This window comes from Cygnus olor, chromosome 7 (assembly GCF_009769625.2).
Source record: "Cygnus olor isolate bCygOlo1 chromosome 7, bCygOlo1.pri.v2, whole genome shotgun sequence".
Taxonomy (NCBI): Eukaryota; Metazoa; Chordata; class Aves; order Anseriformes; family Anatidae; genus Cygnus; species Cygnus olor.
This window is the reverse complement of record NC_049175.1, coordinates 3,310,420-3,327,104: the sequence shown is the minus strand read 5'-3', so window position 1 is coordinate 3,327,104 and position 16,685 is coordinate 3,310,420. Positions and strand designations below refer to the sequence as shown.

The window sequence follows — 16,685 nt, the reverse complement described above, 5'->3', positions numbered from 1 at the left end:
AGTGAAGTGTTGCACTCACAAAGTAAAAGCTGGCTGCTGAATAATCTAGCATTTGAAAATCCATGAGTTTGTGCTGCAGTTTGTCTTCATGTGGCAACCAAAAGAAAAGTGTAAGGCTATATTAAGAGAATGTAAAACGTGTTGGTTTAAGTTGAGGGTGCCATTGTTCTTAGGGTTTTGTTTTGTTTTTAATTCTTCTATGCAGTGAAGGCACGATGTGAAATTCAACATAGCTGTTCTCAGATGTTTTTATATTTTTTTTCTGTAGGATATACTAGAATATACTTCTGCCTAGATTTTGCCAGGGTAAAGGTTGGGAATGTAATGCATTTGGTACCTGCTCTGAAAGCCATATAGATTTTGCCACCTCTCTTGCAATAATTAAAGAATTCAGAATAAATTTAAAATTTCTTTGTAATCTCTGCGAGATTGCCACCTAAGAGTTAGTCTTAATACAAGTCTAGCTTTATTTGTCTTTAAAGATGCAAGTATAAGACAGGTAGGGGCCAAATGGCGAGAAAGCCGATAAAGCTTTGCTATGTATAAGTACTTTGTTTTGTCGTGGGAAGTTCTGATGAAAGAGCTTGGCGTTTTTATGAATAGAGATTCTTCTACGGTTGTAATCGGGTGAGGTTTGTGCTGACATGAGTAACCACCTAGTTTTCTTTTGTAAATATAGTGAAATGAAGCTGGGCTTACTCTTCTGTGTAATGGTGGGCTTACTCTTCTGTGCGTCTTAAGTATTTGGTGAATTACATCTGTTATCATTGCCTTTACTATGACAATAAAAAGAGGCAAAGATAAAAATGAAAACCTTGTGTTTGTTTATTGATGCATTATAATTTGTGCATAATTAATTTATGGGTGACCTGACCTGTCTCTCCCTCATCTGCTTAGTTAAGACAGTTGACAATTAATGAGGTTTCCTAAAGTGAAGCTTCTAGTAGCTGGAAAGAGGCATTAATGATAGCTTCATATACTACTGCTGTACTTTTGAAGTGATGTCAGTTTGGGATCTATGCAGCGTCTTTATCAAAGGAAGGAAAAAAAAATGTCTGAAGTAGCCATTGCAATAGGCAGTTCTCAATTTTGTATTATTGGTATCACAGTGCTTGCAGATAGGAATGTCTTTAGAAGCCCATAGCATACAGCATAAAGATTTTAGTATTATCCATTTATGTGCCTAAATTCTTCTGTGAGTATAACTCATGAATGTTCTATCTTCAAGATAGCTAGCTACAGCTGTGCATTGAGACCTAGAAAAGCTTGTCACTACTAAGAACAGAAAACTGTCCAAGAACAGACAAATCATAAGGAATCAAATTAGAAAATAAATTAATATTTTAATGCAAAAGTACAGGTCACTTTGTGGTTACAGCTTTGATTGGCAGAGCAAAATTATCTCTAAGAAAGAATAAATACCTAAATCTCACAGGACAATCTGAAAGAATGAAATAAAACCAACCAGTGCTGCTACTTCAATGTAAGTGCTTGTAAAAATGAAGGCTTTCTGTAAATAATAAAATGAAAGCTATAAAGCATTTTGTGAGGCATGACTAGATCATATGATCATCTTCCACTAGAGAGCAGTGTTTTGTTTTTTTTCTTTAGGAAAAGATCAGTTTGGGTAGCAATTCTTGTTTTTAGATTAAGAAATAGAACTACAAGAAGGAAGGTAAACTGGCAAAATTGTATACATGGGGAAGGAGGATAATAGAGTACCTTTCCCTAAGGAAGTAAGGAGAGAAGGAAGTTCAGACATGTTTTTTTTCATGATCAAGTAAAGACTTGCTTATCTCTTGCCCCATCTGGCTTTAAAAAAATAAATGTGGCATTGAGATAGAGGGATGTAATCATTCCCAAAGGAACTGAAGTACCTAACTGCTCTTTACTAGTGGGAGAGCAGTATATCTACTGTGAAAGTGGATGGTGTCTTCTGTTGCAGCACTTTCCGTGCAGAAATGCTTGTTACAATCTGCATTTGGTCTCTATAGTCTGTTTAAATAATCCCTAGCGTGTTTGGTCTCTGTAAGTGTTAAAACAATAGCTGCAAGAGCTTCTCTAAAGGATGAAGCCTTGGCAGCTCGCTGGGTAGCATTCCATATTCTGCAGCTGCTGCAGAGCTCCCAAACAAGACTGGATTACTAATGCTTGAAGGTGATGCTGAGAGATGCAAGAGACCAAGGTCTAGGACTGAAAACAATATAAAATAGGTGGTCTTCCGAGTGTACTGACAATTGAAAACAGCAGTTATGTAAGATGACTTCCCCTGTACTCCTGAAACCTACTGGGATGCTGTTGTTTTGTTAGTGCCTTTCAGATGTGTAACTAAGTTCATGGGGTCTTCTCAATGAGAGCTTGTAACTCCTGCTGGTAGGCCACGATATGGAAATGACATCAATTAAGTTCCTAGTGGTGGTATGGCTCCCACTAGAAGAGAGGATACAGTATCTATGAAGATCAGGTGAATAATTTGCTAAGGTTTGAATAGGAAAACTTCCACGTAAAATTAAACACACATACGTGTGCATATAGAGATTTGCAGTGTATGTCTGCCACCATAGCGTTATGAGCTTGCTGATAGCGAAGCTGGGTAGTGTTGAGGAGTCCGAAGACATACATAAAAGACCAGAGGATGTGCAGGCACCCCTGTGGCTGGCTTTCATTGTCTACTGAAAGCTGGGATACTCCACTGGACTTCATACCAGGTTCATTTCACCTCCGTGGTGGCTATGTTTCATCTGGTGGAGACACTGTCGACCAGAAATGAAGCTCTTGTGAAAGCAGCAGGTATCTGGATTATTTATTTCTCCTTTTTGTGAAAGTGGGTCTTGGTTGGCTAATATTCCCACACATAGAGCTGTTTTGTCTGCATGCACCCCTTTTTAAATACTACGTTGTGCAGATTTTAAAAACAAAATAAAGAGAATTGCCAAGAAATGCAAAATCAGTAGTGAGACTGCACTGTGGTTAAACTTCAGGTGTCCCAGACAGTGCCAGAATTAGGCCTGTCAGACTTAAAAGTTCTTAGACTTGATTTGTTATTCAGTGTTTTGCTCACTTCTGAGAAGTATTGGTTAGCAGTGTGGTGTGATTCATCCCTGCTTATAATCCTGTGATATTACTTTTTCTGTTACTTCATATAGGAGTTGCTTCCTGAAGTCTTTTTTTTTTTTTTTTTTTTTTTTTTTTTCCCTAAGGAATGAAGTTCTTCAGCTTGAGCAACGTGCAGTCACAGGTAAGGCTTTCTCTGAGTCAGTCAGATTCACTGTTGCTGTTGTCAACTGCTGCTGGTCTTTGGAGTGGTGGGAATGGGCTCGGCCGTATCGCTGCAGTGGGGTAGTGAAGGGCACAGAGGGCAGGAGACCTTTTTCGTGCATGCCCTAGGAGGGACACGCTTCACTGCTTGCTACTTGACTCCTGCACTTTTTGAGTGCAGTGATATTAAAATGTTTCTTGTATATGTGTATAGGTAATTTGGAAAGCCCATGAGACTTTTGATCACTTTCCCATAAGCCCATCTTCCAGGTTTTCAGCTCATACAAGTATTTTGCAGTTCCATTAGAGACTTCCTCTACACTTAAGTTTTAAGAAGATATGTAATTCTTCTGACTTACGCCACTGTTCTGCATTTTCTAATTTCCCTTTACGTTTATTCTTTCTCTTCCTGTCCTTGTTTCTCACATAGATTATTCCTTCCTTCTGGGCCTTGGTGACTGTCACTGCTGGTGACACTGCTTCCCTGCAGCAGTGCTACATCAACCATACTGTACCATTGGCTGGCTTCAGCTCAGCCATGCGAGGTTGCTGTGAACCTTTGCCTGGAGGATAATGAAATCACTTGAGGAAAAAACACCTCCTCAGCACATCTGGATGTGGAAATGTACTGCCATCAAAATTACGGTTATGGTCAAATAACTTCTGAACTGATGACTTTGTTATATAAGGAAATGTGTTTGTGCTCTGAACTGAAAGGCGAGGCATCCCTGTTAGGTGTGGCATTCTGTCACTACTGAAAAGTCTTCAGCTGTTGAATTTTCCACTTATTTTTTCTCTGTCTTGTTTTTGTTCCTTCCTGTGTACCTGACACAAAGGTTGTTTCACTTGTTCGTGTTTACATGTACTCTGTAGAGAAGAAGAAGAAGCAGCGATGCTCAGTGCAGGAGTGTGGTACTGGGCATATGTGAAATCAGCTGTTCCTGCCGCACACTAGCATGACCTTGGGAAACATTTAGGCTCTCTGTACTTTAATCTACTAAAGACTGCTAAATGATGATAGTCTTTTCTCAGCAACATGATTGTGAAAGGAAATGACAGGATCATCATGGTGAGTGAAGGATGTGTTTGTGAAAGCTATATGCCATGCAGAAGATTTGGTAAAGGGTATATCTTCTTCTCTTGATAGGTTCCTATTGCCAGGATGTCTGGATTAAGAAATATGATTAGCAGTTGCTGAGTATAATTCTTTGTTCTTTTAATTCTTTCATCTTCCAAAGAAAGCAGAGAAAGGCCAGAAGTTGCTCTTCCTGAAGTGAGATGTAAGACAGACACCGACTGAAGTGGGAACAGGCAAGGACAAAGTAGTGAGCTGCTGTGCTGCTGCTAGCCTTGTGGGAGCGGGGGTGGCAGCTCTGAGGGTGAGTTAACAAAAAAAAATATAACAGTACAAATAGCCCGTGGTAAAAAAGATAATATTTGGCTTGCCTTACTGATGAAGTGTATTTATCCTTTGTGGAATATCCCTAGCAGAGTTGGATAAAGACTTCTTAATTCAGTTCTCTTTTGCATGGTAGTTTTATTTCCAAGTTGGAGCTTAATCTGAGTCCCCTGGAAACCAATTAAAGAACTCTCTCTAACTTAGCAGAACCGGATGAGCTTTGATATATGTGCTTTATATATTTATGTCCATCAACTCCCTTCCAGTCAATGCATCTCTATAAATTTCAAACAGTTGCATAACATTTTTCTAAACAGCATCACTGCAGACATGATTCAGGAAGAATCATTTTAACCTACATCCTTTTTAAAGCTTCACATGCTGCTCAGGACTATGTCTCAGATGTTTCTGCGTATTTAGGGACACTGTCTATATATTCTGTTATTTTTCATTTGGTATGGAGGTGTGTGACCTCTCTCTCTCTCTCTCAATAGTATTAAACAATGAGGATTTTTTTCTGCATTTTTCTAGCTGCCCAATGACAAGTCCGCAGTGGCAGATCCTCTGACTTCCAGCTCAACGTATTTATTCTCCTCCAGAAAGAGGGGATTAGAGATAAAACATTGTTCAGTTCTAACAGAACTAAGCATTTGCATTAATTTAAGTTCTAAATTACTGTTACGGCACTTGTCTTTGAAAAATATTAATGACCATGAACTGTTGAATTTTTAATTTATAGATTTGTTTTGTGAGAGATGGAAAAATACAGTTGTGCTTAAGATTTGTAGCTCAGTTTAAACTGGATGACCAAACCGTTTGGAAGTTGGTAACGGAGCTGCCACTGTGCCAAGCTAAGACATTATTTCATTCTGGAAGTCTTTGAAAGTCTCTGGTGGCTTTCCCATCCCTGCCAAGGCATGTAGACTGGCTCAGAGTCTGTGCTCCTTTTCCGTCAAAAAATAGAGTGTGACTTGGGAGTGACTTGGTTTCATGTTAGTTAATGTTTTCAGAACTGGATTTAGGAAGGTCAAGTGTTTTTGTAATGCTGAACACTCCTCCATCTTTAGTTGCATCTTGGACCATAGCCTGCTTTGTCTGAGCAAGCTGACTGTAGGAAGTTGTACGAGGGTTTCTCTCTGGGTTCTCAACCCCACAAAGAATATCCTATTATGCAAAAATTAAAAGCTTATTTTCAAATTGCAAGCATATGAAATTTATGCAGTATTTACCTAGATAAATCCTGTGAAAATTCAGCTGTTGCACAGAATCTAGAAAACCCCAGAGAACTGAAATTGCATGCATATCTGTCTCCATTCCCTCAGGGACCTCTTTGGGCTTGGACTAGAGACACCTGGAGCACCCTGGGTCTTTCAGGGATTATTGGCTTTTAATGAGCAGCCAGAGCCTTTTTTCCTCAAGTCTATCTGTGACCCCAGCCAACCCACAATGGAAGCGCTGCCCCATGTTCCCAATCTGTAAGCGTGCATCTTCATGCTTCTCAGGCAATGTTTCCGATGTGGCTCTGCAAGCATTCTGCCTGTAAGTACTTCTAAATCTCTGCTTTGTCATTTCTGCCTGCTAGGCACCATGAGTTGGGTTGCGTTCTTTCTGTACCCATCGGACTAATGTCTGACATGAATTGTATTCTAACCAAACAACTTCTCTTTCTTTCATGTGGCACTTTTTAAATATATTATGTTTTCTACTGGTAGAATAAAATGTGTGTACTTTTGTGGATAATGAACAAGACATGAACCAAAGCCTTTTAAAATGAATGGGAAGATGCCTTTTTTAGATCTAAATGCAATTTGAAAACATTCATTGCTGTAACAGCCAAAAGACTTGACAGGAAAACAAGGAAGATCTTGAAACAGAACAAAGATGAACTCAGTTGTTTTTACCATGACAGCTGTCTACCTTCAACTGAAGTTTTTCTTAAGAATGATCAGCTTGTGCACGGCTTGTTCATAGATAATACCTAGGGATGCTGAGGGCACTTGTTTGCTTTTTATCTCCCTGTTGGCGCAAAAAGAAATAAAAGCAAATGACTGGTATAGCCTGTATTTACTTGAATTGAAAACCGTCCTAGGAACTAAACCAATAGCCAAGTACGAGCAACAGCCTTAAAAAGAGAATGTTTAAGATCCGCTGGCTTGTAGGTGGAGGTAAGCAAGTCACAAGTTAGCCCAGCCTCCTAAAGAAAATCTAGTTGCCCCTAGTCCTGTTCTGGACAGACTGGTACTTGAGATATCTCGTGTGTGCTGGGTGTCTTCCCTAAGGAAGATGCAATTCTTGTAGCCCTGCAGCGTTGCCAGGTGAACCTGTAGCATTGCAAGTTTCCTTTTGCTGACAGTTTCTGGAAGCAATTTTCTAAGAAATCGCAGCAACCGTGTATATGTGCATCCCAGGAACAGCTGGTGTACCTCCCCATGCCTTTTCCCTCCCATCCATCAACCGCCAAGACCCCTCCTAGCAGGTATCCTGCCCCAGAGGAAGGCCTTTTCTTCTAGTAGGTAAATTTTTAGTTGCTTACATAGAGCAAATCATTTTGATTTGCTTTTCCTTTTTCAACAGCTCCAGGAATGTTAAAAACCTTCAGCAGACAGGGTAGTTTGTTTCTATGGAAGCTGACTGAGGAAACTTTCAGATCTTCTTCATTTTAATCTGAATTACCAGTTCAACCCCTGCCCAGAGAAGAAATATACCCATATAATCACCATCTGAAAGCTGCCCAATGCAGTGCAAGATGAAAGAACTGATAGATTTTAAGGCTACAGAAAAAGCAATGTAAAGCTTTGGTTTGCTTTACTTCATGCAGTCTGCCTTAGGAATTCTCTGAAGAAGGTGCTAACCCATTTGCTGTAGCTCAAGGTCACACATTTTTAGGAAGACCGGTGACCCTTGTGTGTCTGTGAGCTGGACAACAGCAGCTCCCTCAGGCTGCGGCTCCAGCAGCAGAGCCAGGGGGTTGGGTGCTTCCAGACAGAGCCCCTGCCTGCAGGTGCTGCTGCCAGCTGAAATACTTGGCCTGGGCAGAGCAGAGACACTATATACATACCCGTCTCTTTCCTTTTAATGGGTAAACGGGGCCTTTTGATCTGCTGGACCATTAAACCAGCGCCTTCCTATCATCAAAGCACTAATTTATTGTCTTCCAGTTATACCAGTCTGGAACAATACACTCCCATTGAGAACTGCTTAACTGCTATTGTTCCATTTAATGCCTATTACAAAATCTTTGTTTACTTTGTATCTAGACGGCTCTAATCTCACCTCTATAATCGCTTCTATTTCTCCTACTGGGAGAATATATAATCTTCCTTCCCAGGCTCCACACAGTGTTGTCAGCTTCCTTTAACTTACTGTAACTCTCTCAATATTTGTCTCTAAACTCTGGGTTCCCTGAGTCACATGAGTATGTGAGAAGCTTAGCTTTCATTACCAAACTATGCTTCTAGCTTACATGGCTGCCAATGAAGCTTGAAGACCTGAATCCGAAGGGCTCTGAAACTACAGAGGACATGAAATGTCTCCCGCGTATTTATATATAAGAAAAAAAAATCCTAGTCTTCAAGTAAATCCTCTCCTTTTGGGCATTAAACTTTCTGATAGCTTAGACTGATGATATTGAGGAGATTCGCCAGTGTAATTCTAGCAGCAAAGCTGCTGCTGGGACTCAGGCAGCAGTAGCAGGTAGATGGAGAGAAGGATGAAGTATTTGAGACTGAGTGACAGGTATTTTTGGCACTGAAAGACTATAGTAAGACCTATTAAAGTGAGTATAAGAAATCTGTTTTAAAGCCTGGATGTTTCCAAAGGATGTCTTATCAGAAAAGCCCAAGCTAAAATAACACAATAGTGTCACTCAGTATGTGGATCACTAATGTGCAATATAAATGTCATTACCTAATGTCTTTGGGAAGTAAAGAATTTGCAATGAAGAAGAACAGTCACTGGGTACAGTCTCTGTCATTGCGGGTGCAATGTTTTATATTACAGCACAGAAAGCCATCTTGAAAACAGGTAGGCTTCTCTTTTCTGCTGTTCTTTTTCCTATCTTTCCTTCTCTTTCTTGTCTTCCTCTATCCTCTCCTTTCATTTTTCCCTTTTCCATGTCATTGTCATGATGCTCAGAATCACCTTAGTTTCCATCTAAATTTTTCTAATCTTTATGGAAGATACGCTTTTATAGTGAGAACTGTGCTAGGTTGCATTAACTTGAATCTCTTCTTAGTTTCTAATGTGAATGTATGACAGAACATTGTATTTCAGGAAATGTGCTGAGTTTGCATACACAAGCGTGATAATGATAGCATAATAAAAAAGGTGTACTGACAGGTATGGAAACAAAAATTGTCTTGTACTACAGGTTGATTCCTGCTCCTGCTGTTCTTTATTCTTAACGTTTTCAAGGGCTTGCTTACTATGAGCATATATACATACATATATTTATATAAATATAACTCCACAGTTAATCTTGTGGAGTTTGTTGGGATTTTGTATACCACACTGAGTTGCATGGACTAAAAACAAAAATAGTCCTCAGCTCCAAGACTCTGAATTGCTGAAACAATGCTTGTGTTGAGGATGATACTGTCCTCCCAGTTCTGCAAGAAAAGTGCATAAAAGCCCTTTTCTGCTCCCATTGTCAATCTAGAGAGGGAAGTTTCACAGACGCTTATTTACCAAGAAGGCATCCTACTTGATTTTTCAAACTCTGTATTTGAGTACTTCATTTCCGCAAGGCAACACTAGTGCAACACTAGTGTTTCTGTACTTCTTTCTGTAAGGAAGATACAATATTGAATCAAAATATTAACCCCATTTCCACCTCTATATGCCTGTTCTGTCCCCTAAATCTTTCTTAAACTGTATAGGCAACTCAGGAATGAATAAAAACCTGGACATGTACATGTGGTTAGTATGACTAACTACTGGATTGCCTACTACACGACACTGTTTCTACACCCTAATTTTTTGCTGCTTACCCTGAAATTCCAAAAGAACAATTATTTTACTCCTGACTAAAGGTATTGCTGGTCGACTATGCTCCCTGAAGGTCAGTGGCTTTTTCTAATGCCCAAAGCATACATTCCCAGTAGCCTAGTTTACAAATCTGCAGCTTAGAAAATCTAATGATCTTCTTTTTCTGTTACTTTGTCAGGTTGTCTTGAATCCAATTTTACACAAACACCCATGACATCCCCTGGCACAGCTTTTAATTACAGAGCATATTTTAATTACATATTAAAAAAAATCCTTGCTTTTGTTAGTTTCAAGTAAGAAATAAACCTTTCTGTCTTTGGGAACTGTGATAAATACAGGGTAAATTCTTGTATATTCTTTGCAAGGCAGAGACATGGATTTTCTGCCAAGGATCTGAAAGAAAAAAAGGCGAGGCAGGCATTGCAGGCTCAGAAGACTGTTCCATTTGGAAGAGAAAGCAGAGGACCAAGACATGCATTTGGGAAAGGCAGGAGTAAATTGTCTGAGTAAATGCTTGTGAAGATGCACCTCTCTCTGGACTTCAGAAAGGGAGTGGAGGTGTCTGTTAAGCTGCTGTTACTCTGCTACTGCAGCCTCCCGCAGCCAGCATCTATCTACCCCAGGCCTGAGTCAGGCAGAGGACAAAAATCTAGGATCAGTCTTTAATTTAAAGAGCAGAGGACTGCTTCATAGATCTAAAGCGTGGCTCTGATTCTAAATGCCCTGTGATGGCACTTGGTGGTATGCTTCCTTCTTCTAACAGGAAACTACAGAACTACATGTGCAACACAACCCTACTGTTACAGGGCTGTTGAGTTTATAAAATCTCATACTTAAAAACTGTGAAATAGCCAAATAATTTGTGCAATCTTTATTCAGTATTCAGTCTTCTAGAGTATGTACCTCATGAAAGATGCCAGTGACATGATTCTCATCCTTGCGGGCACAAAAGGATACTGCCGTAGCAACCCTTGTGACTGCTGTCTGTCTTGTCTGGGTGACCCCGGGTAGAGCTTACCTCTTACCACTGGTTTCACTCCCGTCTGCTTCTTTTTGCTGAGTTGAAACAAAAATGCATGTAGATCAGGATTAATTAGTATTTTTGTCATGTACCACTGCTTTACAGGCTAAAGTTTGTGGGAGAGGAATAGGCATATTTTCAGATAAAATCAAGTGATCTAGGAAGAACATGGTGTGCAGGTATTGCAACATCAGTTGTTAGCCAACACAGCTAATCTCTGTATATGTTGCTTAGTAAAAGTCTTCCTAAGACAAACAGGGATGCAAAATTAGAAGAAAGGAATCTACAAGAGCATAAGTAACAATGGATGAAACATGAAAAAACTTGTTTCAAAACCATGGCATATTGTCAAGTATCAAGAGGATTGCTTTGAATAATGACCTTCAAGGCAGAGAAAAATCCCCAAATCCCTTTACTCTGTATCTGCCTCCTCTAAGAACAGCACTGGAATTCATATGATGATTATGCGCATAACCCAAGGCTGTTTTCACATCTGAGAGACACCATCTTCATCCGTTGAACTATGTAATATAACTTGAAACAGGGTGCAGCACCTGAGTTCTCTGAATCAGTGTGTTATTAGAAAATTTAACAAACAATTGTTTCCCATTGTACCTCACTGACTCCAGCTCTGTAGAATACAGTTATTTGGCCAGGAGTCTGACTTTCAGACCAGTTCAGTTGTTCCTGGGGATAACACAATTACTGGTAACACCCTGCCATGTCATTAGTGCCACCATTATCTTTGAAGGACCTCAGAAGCATACCTACAAGGCAAGAGGGTCTTTCATATAAAGCATCAATTTCAGATTATGAGTGGTTGTGGTTGTTCTGCAGTCTGTTCCCTCGTTGTTTGGAAATGAAGGTGCTATTGATTCGTTGCAGGCTGCTTACCTTCAGACACACGCTGTTACTCGTTCTTTGCGAAACTGTTGCATCCCACAGCTGCCGAGAAGGGGATATTGGAAAATTACCTGGTCTCTGGTGATTTATGAAACAGATGCAATCACATTTGGAGGAAGATGAGCCATTTATACATACCTACATGTATACATTTATAATATTTACATCTATACACGTAGTATTTACATCTATTGTTTGAAAACTCTGATTTTTGTACTTCCTCACGGACCAAGCTCCAACCGGGGCGGTACAATTTCGTGCTTTTTGGTCAAACCAGGCGCTTCTGGGGTATGTTTTGCTGGGATACCGGGCCTCCTACCCCCTCAGGAACCAGGCTCGGCACCGGGAGCCCTCAGGGCTGCAGCGCGGCGGCGGTCCCACGAGATGGCGGTGCGCGTCCCGCACGGGCGGGGCCGCCGGCAACCCCCGGCCCGCAGCGGGGCCTTTGTCTCGCCGCTGCCGCCCTCACGGCCTCGGGCCCGGTGCGGGGCGGCCCCCCCGGACCTGCGAGTGCCCTGTGCTGCCCCCTCCGGGCGCAGAGCGCTACCCGCGGCCGCCCGCCTCCTGCCGGAGTCCTCCCGGAGCCGCGGCTCGGGCCCTGCCCCGCCCGCGCCCCGCCTCCGCGCCCCCCTCCGCTACCCCCCGGCGGCCGGCGGGGACCCCCCGAGCGGCGGGCGGTGCTCGGCCGGGGACGGGACGGCCGTGGCGCCTGGTGGCGGCGGGCGGCGAGGAGCGGGCAGGCGGCGCCATGCGCTGCCGCAGCCCCGTCTGGGCGCAGGCGGCAGCCTTGTGCAACCAACATGGCTGCGGGCGGCCGCGAATGAAAGGAGGCGCTTGGAGCTGAGGCCGTCTCCCCCCTCCTCCGCCGCCACCACTCCTCCTCCTCCTCGCCCCGCGGCCCTGGGGCCGTGTGGCCTGCAGCGAGCGGGGCAGAGAAGTTGGCTGCGCCGCCCCGCAGCAGGCGGGGGTGCCGGCTGCCCGGGAGGCGGCGGTAGCAGCAGCAGCGACCCCCTCCCGTGGCTCCCCCTGCCCTTTTCCCGGGGGGCAGCGGCAGGAGGAGGGGAAGAAGAAGAAGGAGAAGTTGTCTCGCCGCCCGGGGGGCGCCGGCTGCAGGAGGACGAGGAGCGGCCGACCCCCGTGCGCCGCAGGGAGGCAGTGCCAGAGCCGCCCTCGGCCCGGCCCGGCCCGGCCCGGCCCCGGCCCGGCGCCGCTTCCCCGGGACGAAGTTCGGCGGCGGCGGCGGCGCCTTCCCGGGGCCGGGGGGCGAAGTTTGGCCGTCGGCCGCCATGGAGCCGAAGCACAAGGAGCTGCTCGCCCAGTGCCGCCAGAGCCTGGCGCAGGCCATGACCGAGGTGGACAAGGTGGTGGAGCTGCTGGAGGCCGCCGGCGCCCTCGGCCCCCGCGACCTGCGCGACCTGGAGGCGGCGGGCGGCGGCAAGGCCGAGCTGCTCATCGCCCTGCTGCTGGCCAAGGAGCGGGACCACTTCCAGGACCTGCGGGTGGCCCTGGAGAAGACGCAGCCCCACCTGCTCTCCATCCTCTACCTCAACGGCGTCCCCGGGGCGCCGACAGCGGCGGAGGAGACGGCGGGTGAGCGGGGCGGGGGGCGCGCGCACGGCGCCGGGAGGAGGAGGAGGAGGAAGAAGGAGGGCGAGCGGCTGCCCCCGCCCAGCCCCGCCGGGCAGAGCGGGTCCTTCGGGGCTGGAGGTGGGGACGAGCCCGGGGGTCCTGCTCCGCCGGCTGCTCCGGGTAGAGTATAGGGTGCTCAGGCTCCTCGGGCGCTCTGCTGCGGGGGGTCCCGCGGTTGTTGCGGGCTGTGGTGTTGTGGCTCGTGGATGAGCTTAGAGAGGAGAAGAGGTGGGTGTAACTGCACGTCCAGGTGAGAGGAGTTCAGCGTGAACCTCCCTCGGAAGCTGGGGTGTGGCCCAGGGGTCTTCACTTTCCTCCCCTCTGCATGCCACAGTCTGCTTTTATTGGGACGATATCAAGCTTCAGAAGAAAAGCAAAACAACAACAAAAAAAAGAGGTGGTAATTCTCAAGTCCAGCAGTGTTTCTAGATGAGAAATACTGAAATTGAACTAAATAATAAATATGTGTTTAAATCTGTAGATAAATGAATATCTGTTTGTCCAAGCGGTGTGCAGGCATCCTCTTGTAGTGTGCGTACAAGCAGAGTGATTAAGAAGAGCGTTGTTTTTTTTTTTTCTGTTGTTACCAGTTCTGGGAATTGCAGGGTGACTACCTGTTTACATAAGGAACTGCTCTGGGAGGGTTTCCTGACCCTTACAGGCTATAGGACTTGGTCAAGAAATTATAACTCTTCAGAGCTGCTTCTGTTAGGAAAATGGTGCTTGTATGCGCATTTGCACTGTGTGATCTGCCCCTAGTTGAGTTATGCTGTTGTTGCTAATAGTTTGCCAAATAGAAAAACGTGTCAGGGTCTTCTGTTTTGTTTCATATCCGTGTGTTATAGTGTATGGCCTTGCCTAATGAATATATGGCGGGACCTCACAGGAGAGGGAAAACAGACTGAACAATGGACCTCAACACTTCTGGCATTATGTGGTCTGACATCAATGGGCGATGAGGGCACTGCTGCCTTTCAGAAATGGGACCCATGATGTTTCTGTATGATTAGATTAATGCTGGGGCTTGTCTTGTTGAGAACACATATTAATTGTACTGGGCTACCAGCATTCCCCAGCCTTATAAACAGAGGTGTAAAATGTGAATGCCAGGAAAAAATGCAGTAGATGTTGTACTTAGTAATACTTCTTATTTTTAATATGGAAGAATTGCAGAATGTCCCAACACTGAGCTCACAAGGAAAATGTAGTTTAATTAGCAAAACTAACCATATCCTTCTTGACTGAATGTGGTCCTGAGGATCATCTGAATTCTATTAACATCTGCATGGGGAAGGATGGTCCCCTGACAGGGTGGTTTTCATTACTACCGATAAATGAAAGCAAAAGAAGAGCTAACTTTGAGGGCTCTGTTTTTCTTTGCCTTGCAATAAACATGTCTACAAATGAGTATGCAGAAGATTGCTACCAGTGAGCTTAGGGATAAGCTGTCATGCATCTATGAAGGTAGGGGACCCGAGCCTTCAAAGACTGTCCTATGTATTCCCACGTTACTCGTCTGAGGAGGTCTCATGGTAAGTAGTCATGAGACCGCCTGTGTGTGCACTGAATGCCTATGAAAAATCACAGCCGCTGTACGAGTTCATCCTGAATATGTTATGTGAAGGGCTAATGTTTGAGGGTAAGTGCAGTAGAAAGGTTCTTGTTTGAACCTGTATTCAGATGTAACCAGGTTTTATTCTAGCGTCTCCCTGTAGGAAGTCTGACCACCCATCTTCTGTTGTCTTGCCACTTAAGATTTTTACTTCTTTTCACTGTGGATGCTGAAGGCGGATGAGTCAAGCTGCTTTTTGTTCTTTTGGTGTAGTAGCAAACTGTAAACATAGTAGTAAGAAATGCTGTTGGATTCTGGTTTTAAAATACTCGAGAGAAACAGTGCTCAGCGTATATTATGTAAAGGCGGAAAAAAAAACCAACACAACAAACACTTCCGTCTTAAATACCCCTTTAACTTAACTTGTCTGGCTGAATTAATTTTTAGAATTACCATTAGCATATGGAAAATGACAGTTTGCAGTGGCATACTTGTGTAAAGGACACCTCCTGAATGCTTGTTTTAGGTGAAAATTATTTATAACCGATAATTTAGCAGTATTTGTTAATTCCTTTCTTCCATCCGATGTTGCTGTGAGAGAAACGGGAAGGTAGTCAGCAACGTAGTTTGGTTCAGAGATGTAGAATTCACGTGTAGTCTGCTCATGGCACAAGTGAGAGAGTTGTTCTTACGTTTCCATGTGTGTGGTGTGTCGTTAGGCTTGCATTTTCCCTTTGTTTTTCCGTTGCAAACCCTGTGTTTTTGTCTGTCCAATTTTAAATGTAATCTCCTTTCAGATTTGAAACGTAACATGTGAACTGTGATGGAAGTGTAGGCTGTTGTTTATATCAACAGCTCTTGTGGCTGGCTGGACAATGTATAGCTGACACTTTTATAAGTATTTATCTACACAACAGGAAAGGAAGTCAACAGCTGTTCTGATGGCTAAAGGGAAAGAATTGGGGTACTAGTATCTGCTGAAAGACGTCAAGTGTGGATAACTGTAATTAGGTTACAAGGAGCTTGCTTTCTTTGTAGAATTTTTCCCAGTCCAGTCCCTGTTTAAATATCTTTGTCCTTTACAATAGTTTCTACTTGCTTGTGTTAAATATAAAACTTTGTAGTGGTTTGATGACAGTTTTTACAATAAAATGTATATTTGTAAGCTTGTTTATTTCTACTTTGAGAATACTTTGCTTTAACAGTGTCAGTCAACAGTGTGCAAAATCAAAAGGGCAACTACTTTTTGTCAAAGCAAAAAATAAACAGAGTACTGTCAGCTGTGTTTTCCTTAGTCATGTTTAGAGCTGGCATTCAGTTCTTCCTTGAATAATACCTTTAGTTATTATGTTACACTTCTGTGCAAGTGTTTTTGTGAGAAATGGTCTCTGTCCATTTCAAAGCGAATGCTTTGCTGATTTAAAGTCTCCCAGTGCTTTTTGAACAGGGACTTACTCTTTCTTTTAGGTAGTGTGCTAGTTGCTTTTATTTCTTTATTTTGGTGAGCCATGGGAATATTATTTGATACTTGGTTGGGCAAATTACCTCAATTGTTCATGTGAGAAATACTGTATTCTGGTAGTCAAATATATCCTTCTAATGTGGACTTAAATCACTTTCGAGAAGTTGCTTGTGTTTCAGATACCTACTAAACCAATGACCTTTCACATTCATGTAATACACATTTCTTTAACATAAAACTTGTCCAAGAATACAGCAGAAGATACATATTTGTGAAAAATGCTATTAAAGTTTTTTTTTACTAATTTAATAACATGGCCAAAACACATCTGTTTAGGCTGCATAAAATAATGTTGGGGCTTTGTACTTAAATATTTATTTATTTTTGTGATTTTTAGAAATAATTAAAAAAAAAGTAGGAGAGGCTGTTCGGGTTGCCATGCTTGAAATTCGTTTGTGATATGAACTTGTAGAGT

At 43.1% G+C, this 16,685-nt stretch overlaps 1 protein-coding gene and 1 long non-coding RNA gene across 6 annotated transcripts in view; one reads left to right on the top strand and one right to left on the bottom strand.

Annotated features, from left to right (window-relative positions):
- The first annotated feature begins 8,595 nt into the window (after nucleotides 1–8,595).
- The window catches only part of DLG5 (discs large MAGUK scaffold protein 5), a 109,309-nt gene continuing 101,219 nt past the window's right edge, over nucleotides 8,596–16,685 (top strand). For 2 of the 5 annotated variants that reach the window (XM_040562729.1, XM_040562727.1), the window contains exon 1: nucleotides 12,279–13,157. In XM_040562729.1, the coding sequence (XP_040418663.1) occupies nucleotides 12,854–13,157 (304 nt within the window). In that variant the 5' untranslated portion in view covers nucleotides 12,279–12,853. Of the gene's footprint in view, nucleotides 8,681–12,278; nucleotides 13,158–13,257; nucleotides 13,425–16,685 lie in introns of those variants that run through there. The other 3 variants (XM_040562730.1, XM_040562728.1, XM_040562731.1) reach the window with 3 other exon arrangements.
- LOC121072785 lies at nucleotides 8,630–13,159 on the bottom strand. The gene is made up of 5 exons (XR_005821388.1): nucleotides 13,094–13,159; nucleotides 11,559–11,645; nucleotides 11,280–11,431; nucleotides 10,547–10,699; nucleotides 8,630–9,440 (listed from the first exon to the last, which is right to left on the bottom strand). It is a non-coding gene; the product is annotated as an uncharacterized LOC121072785 (long non-coding RNA).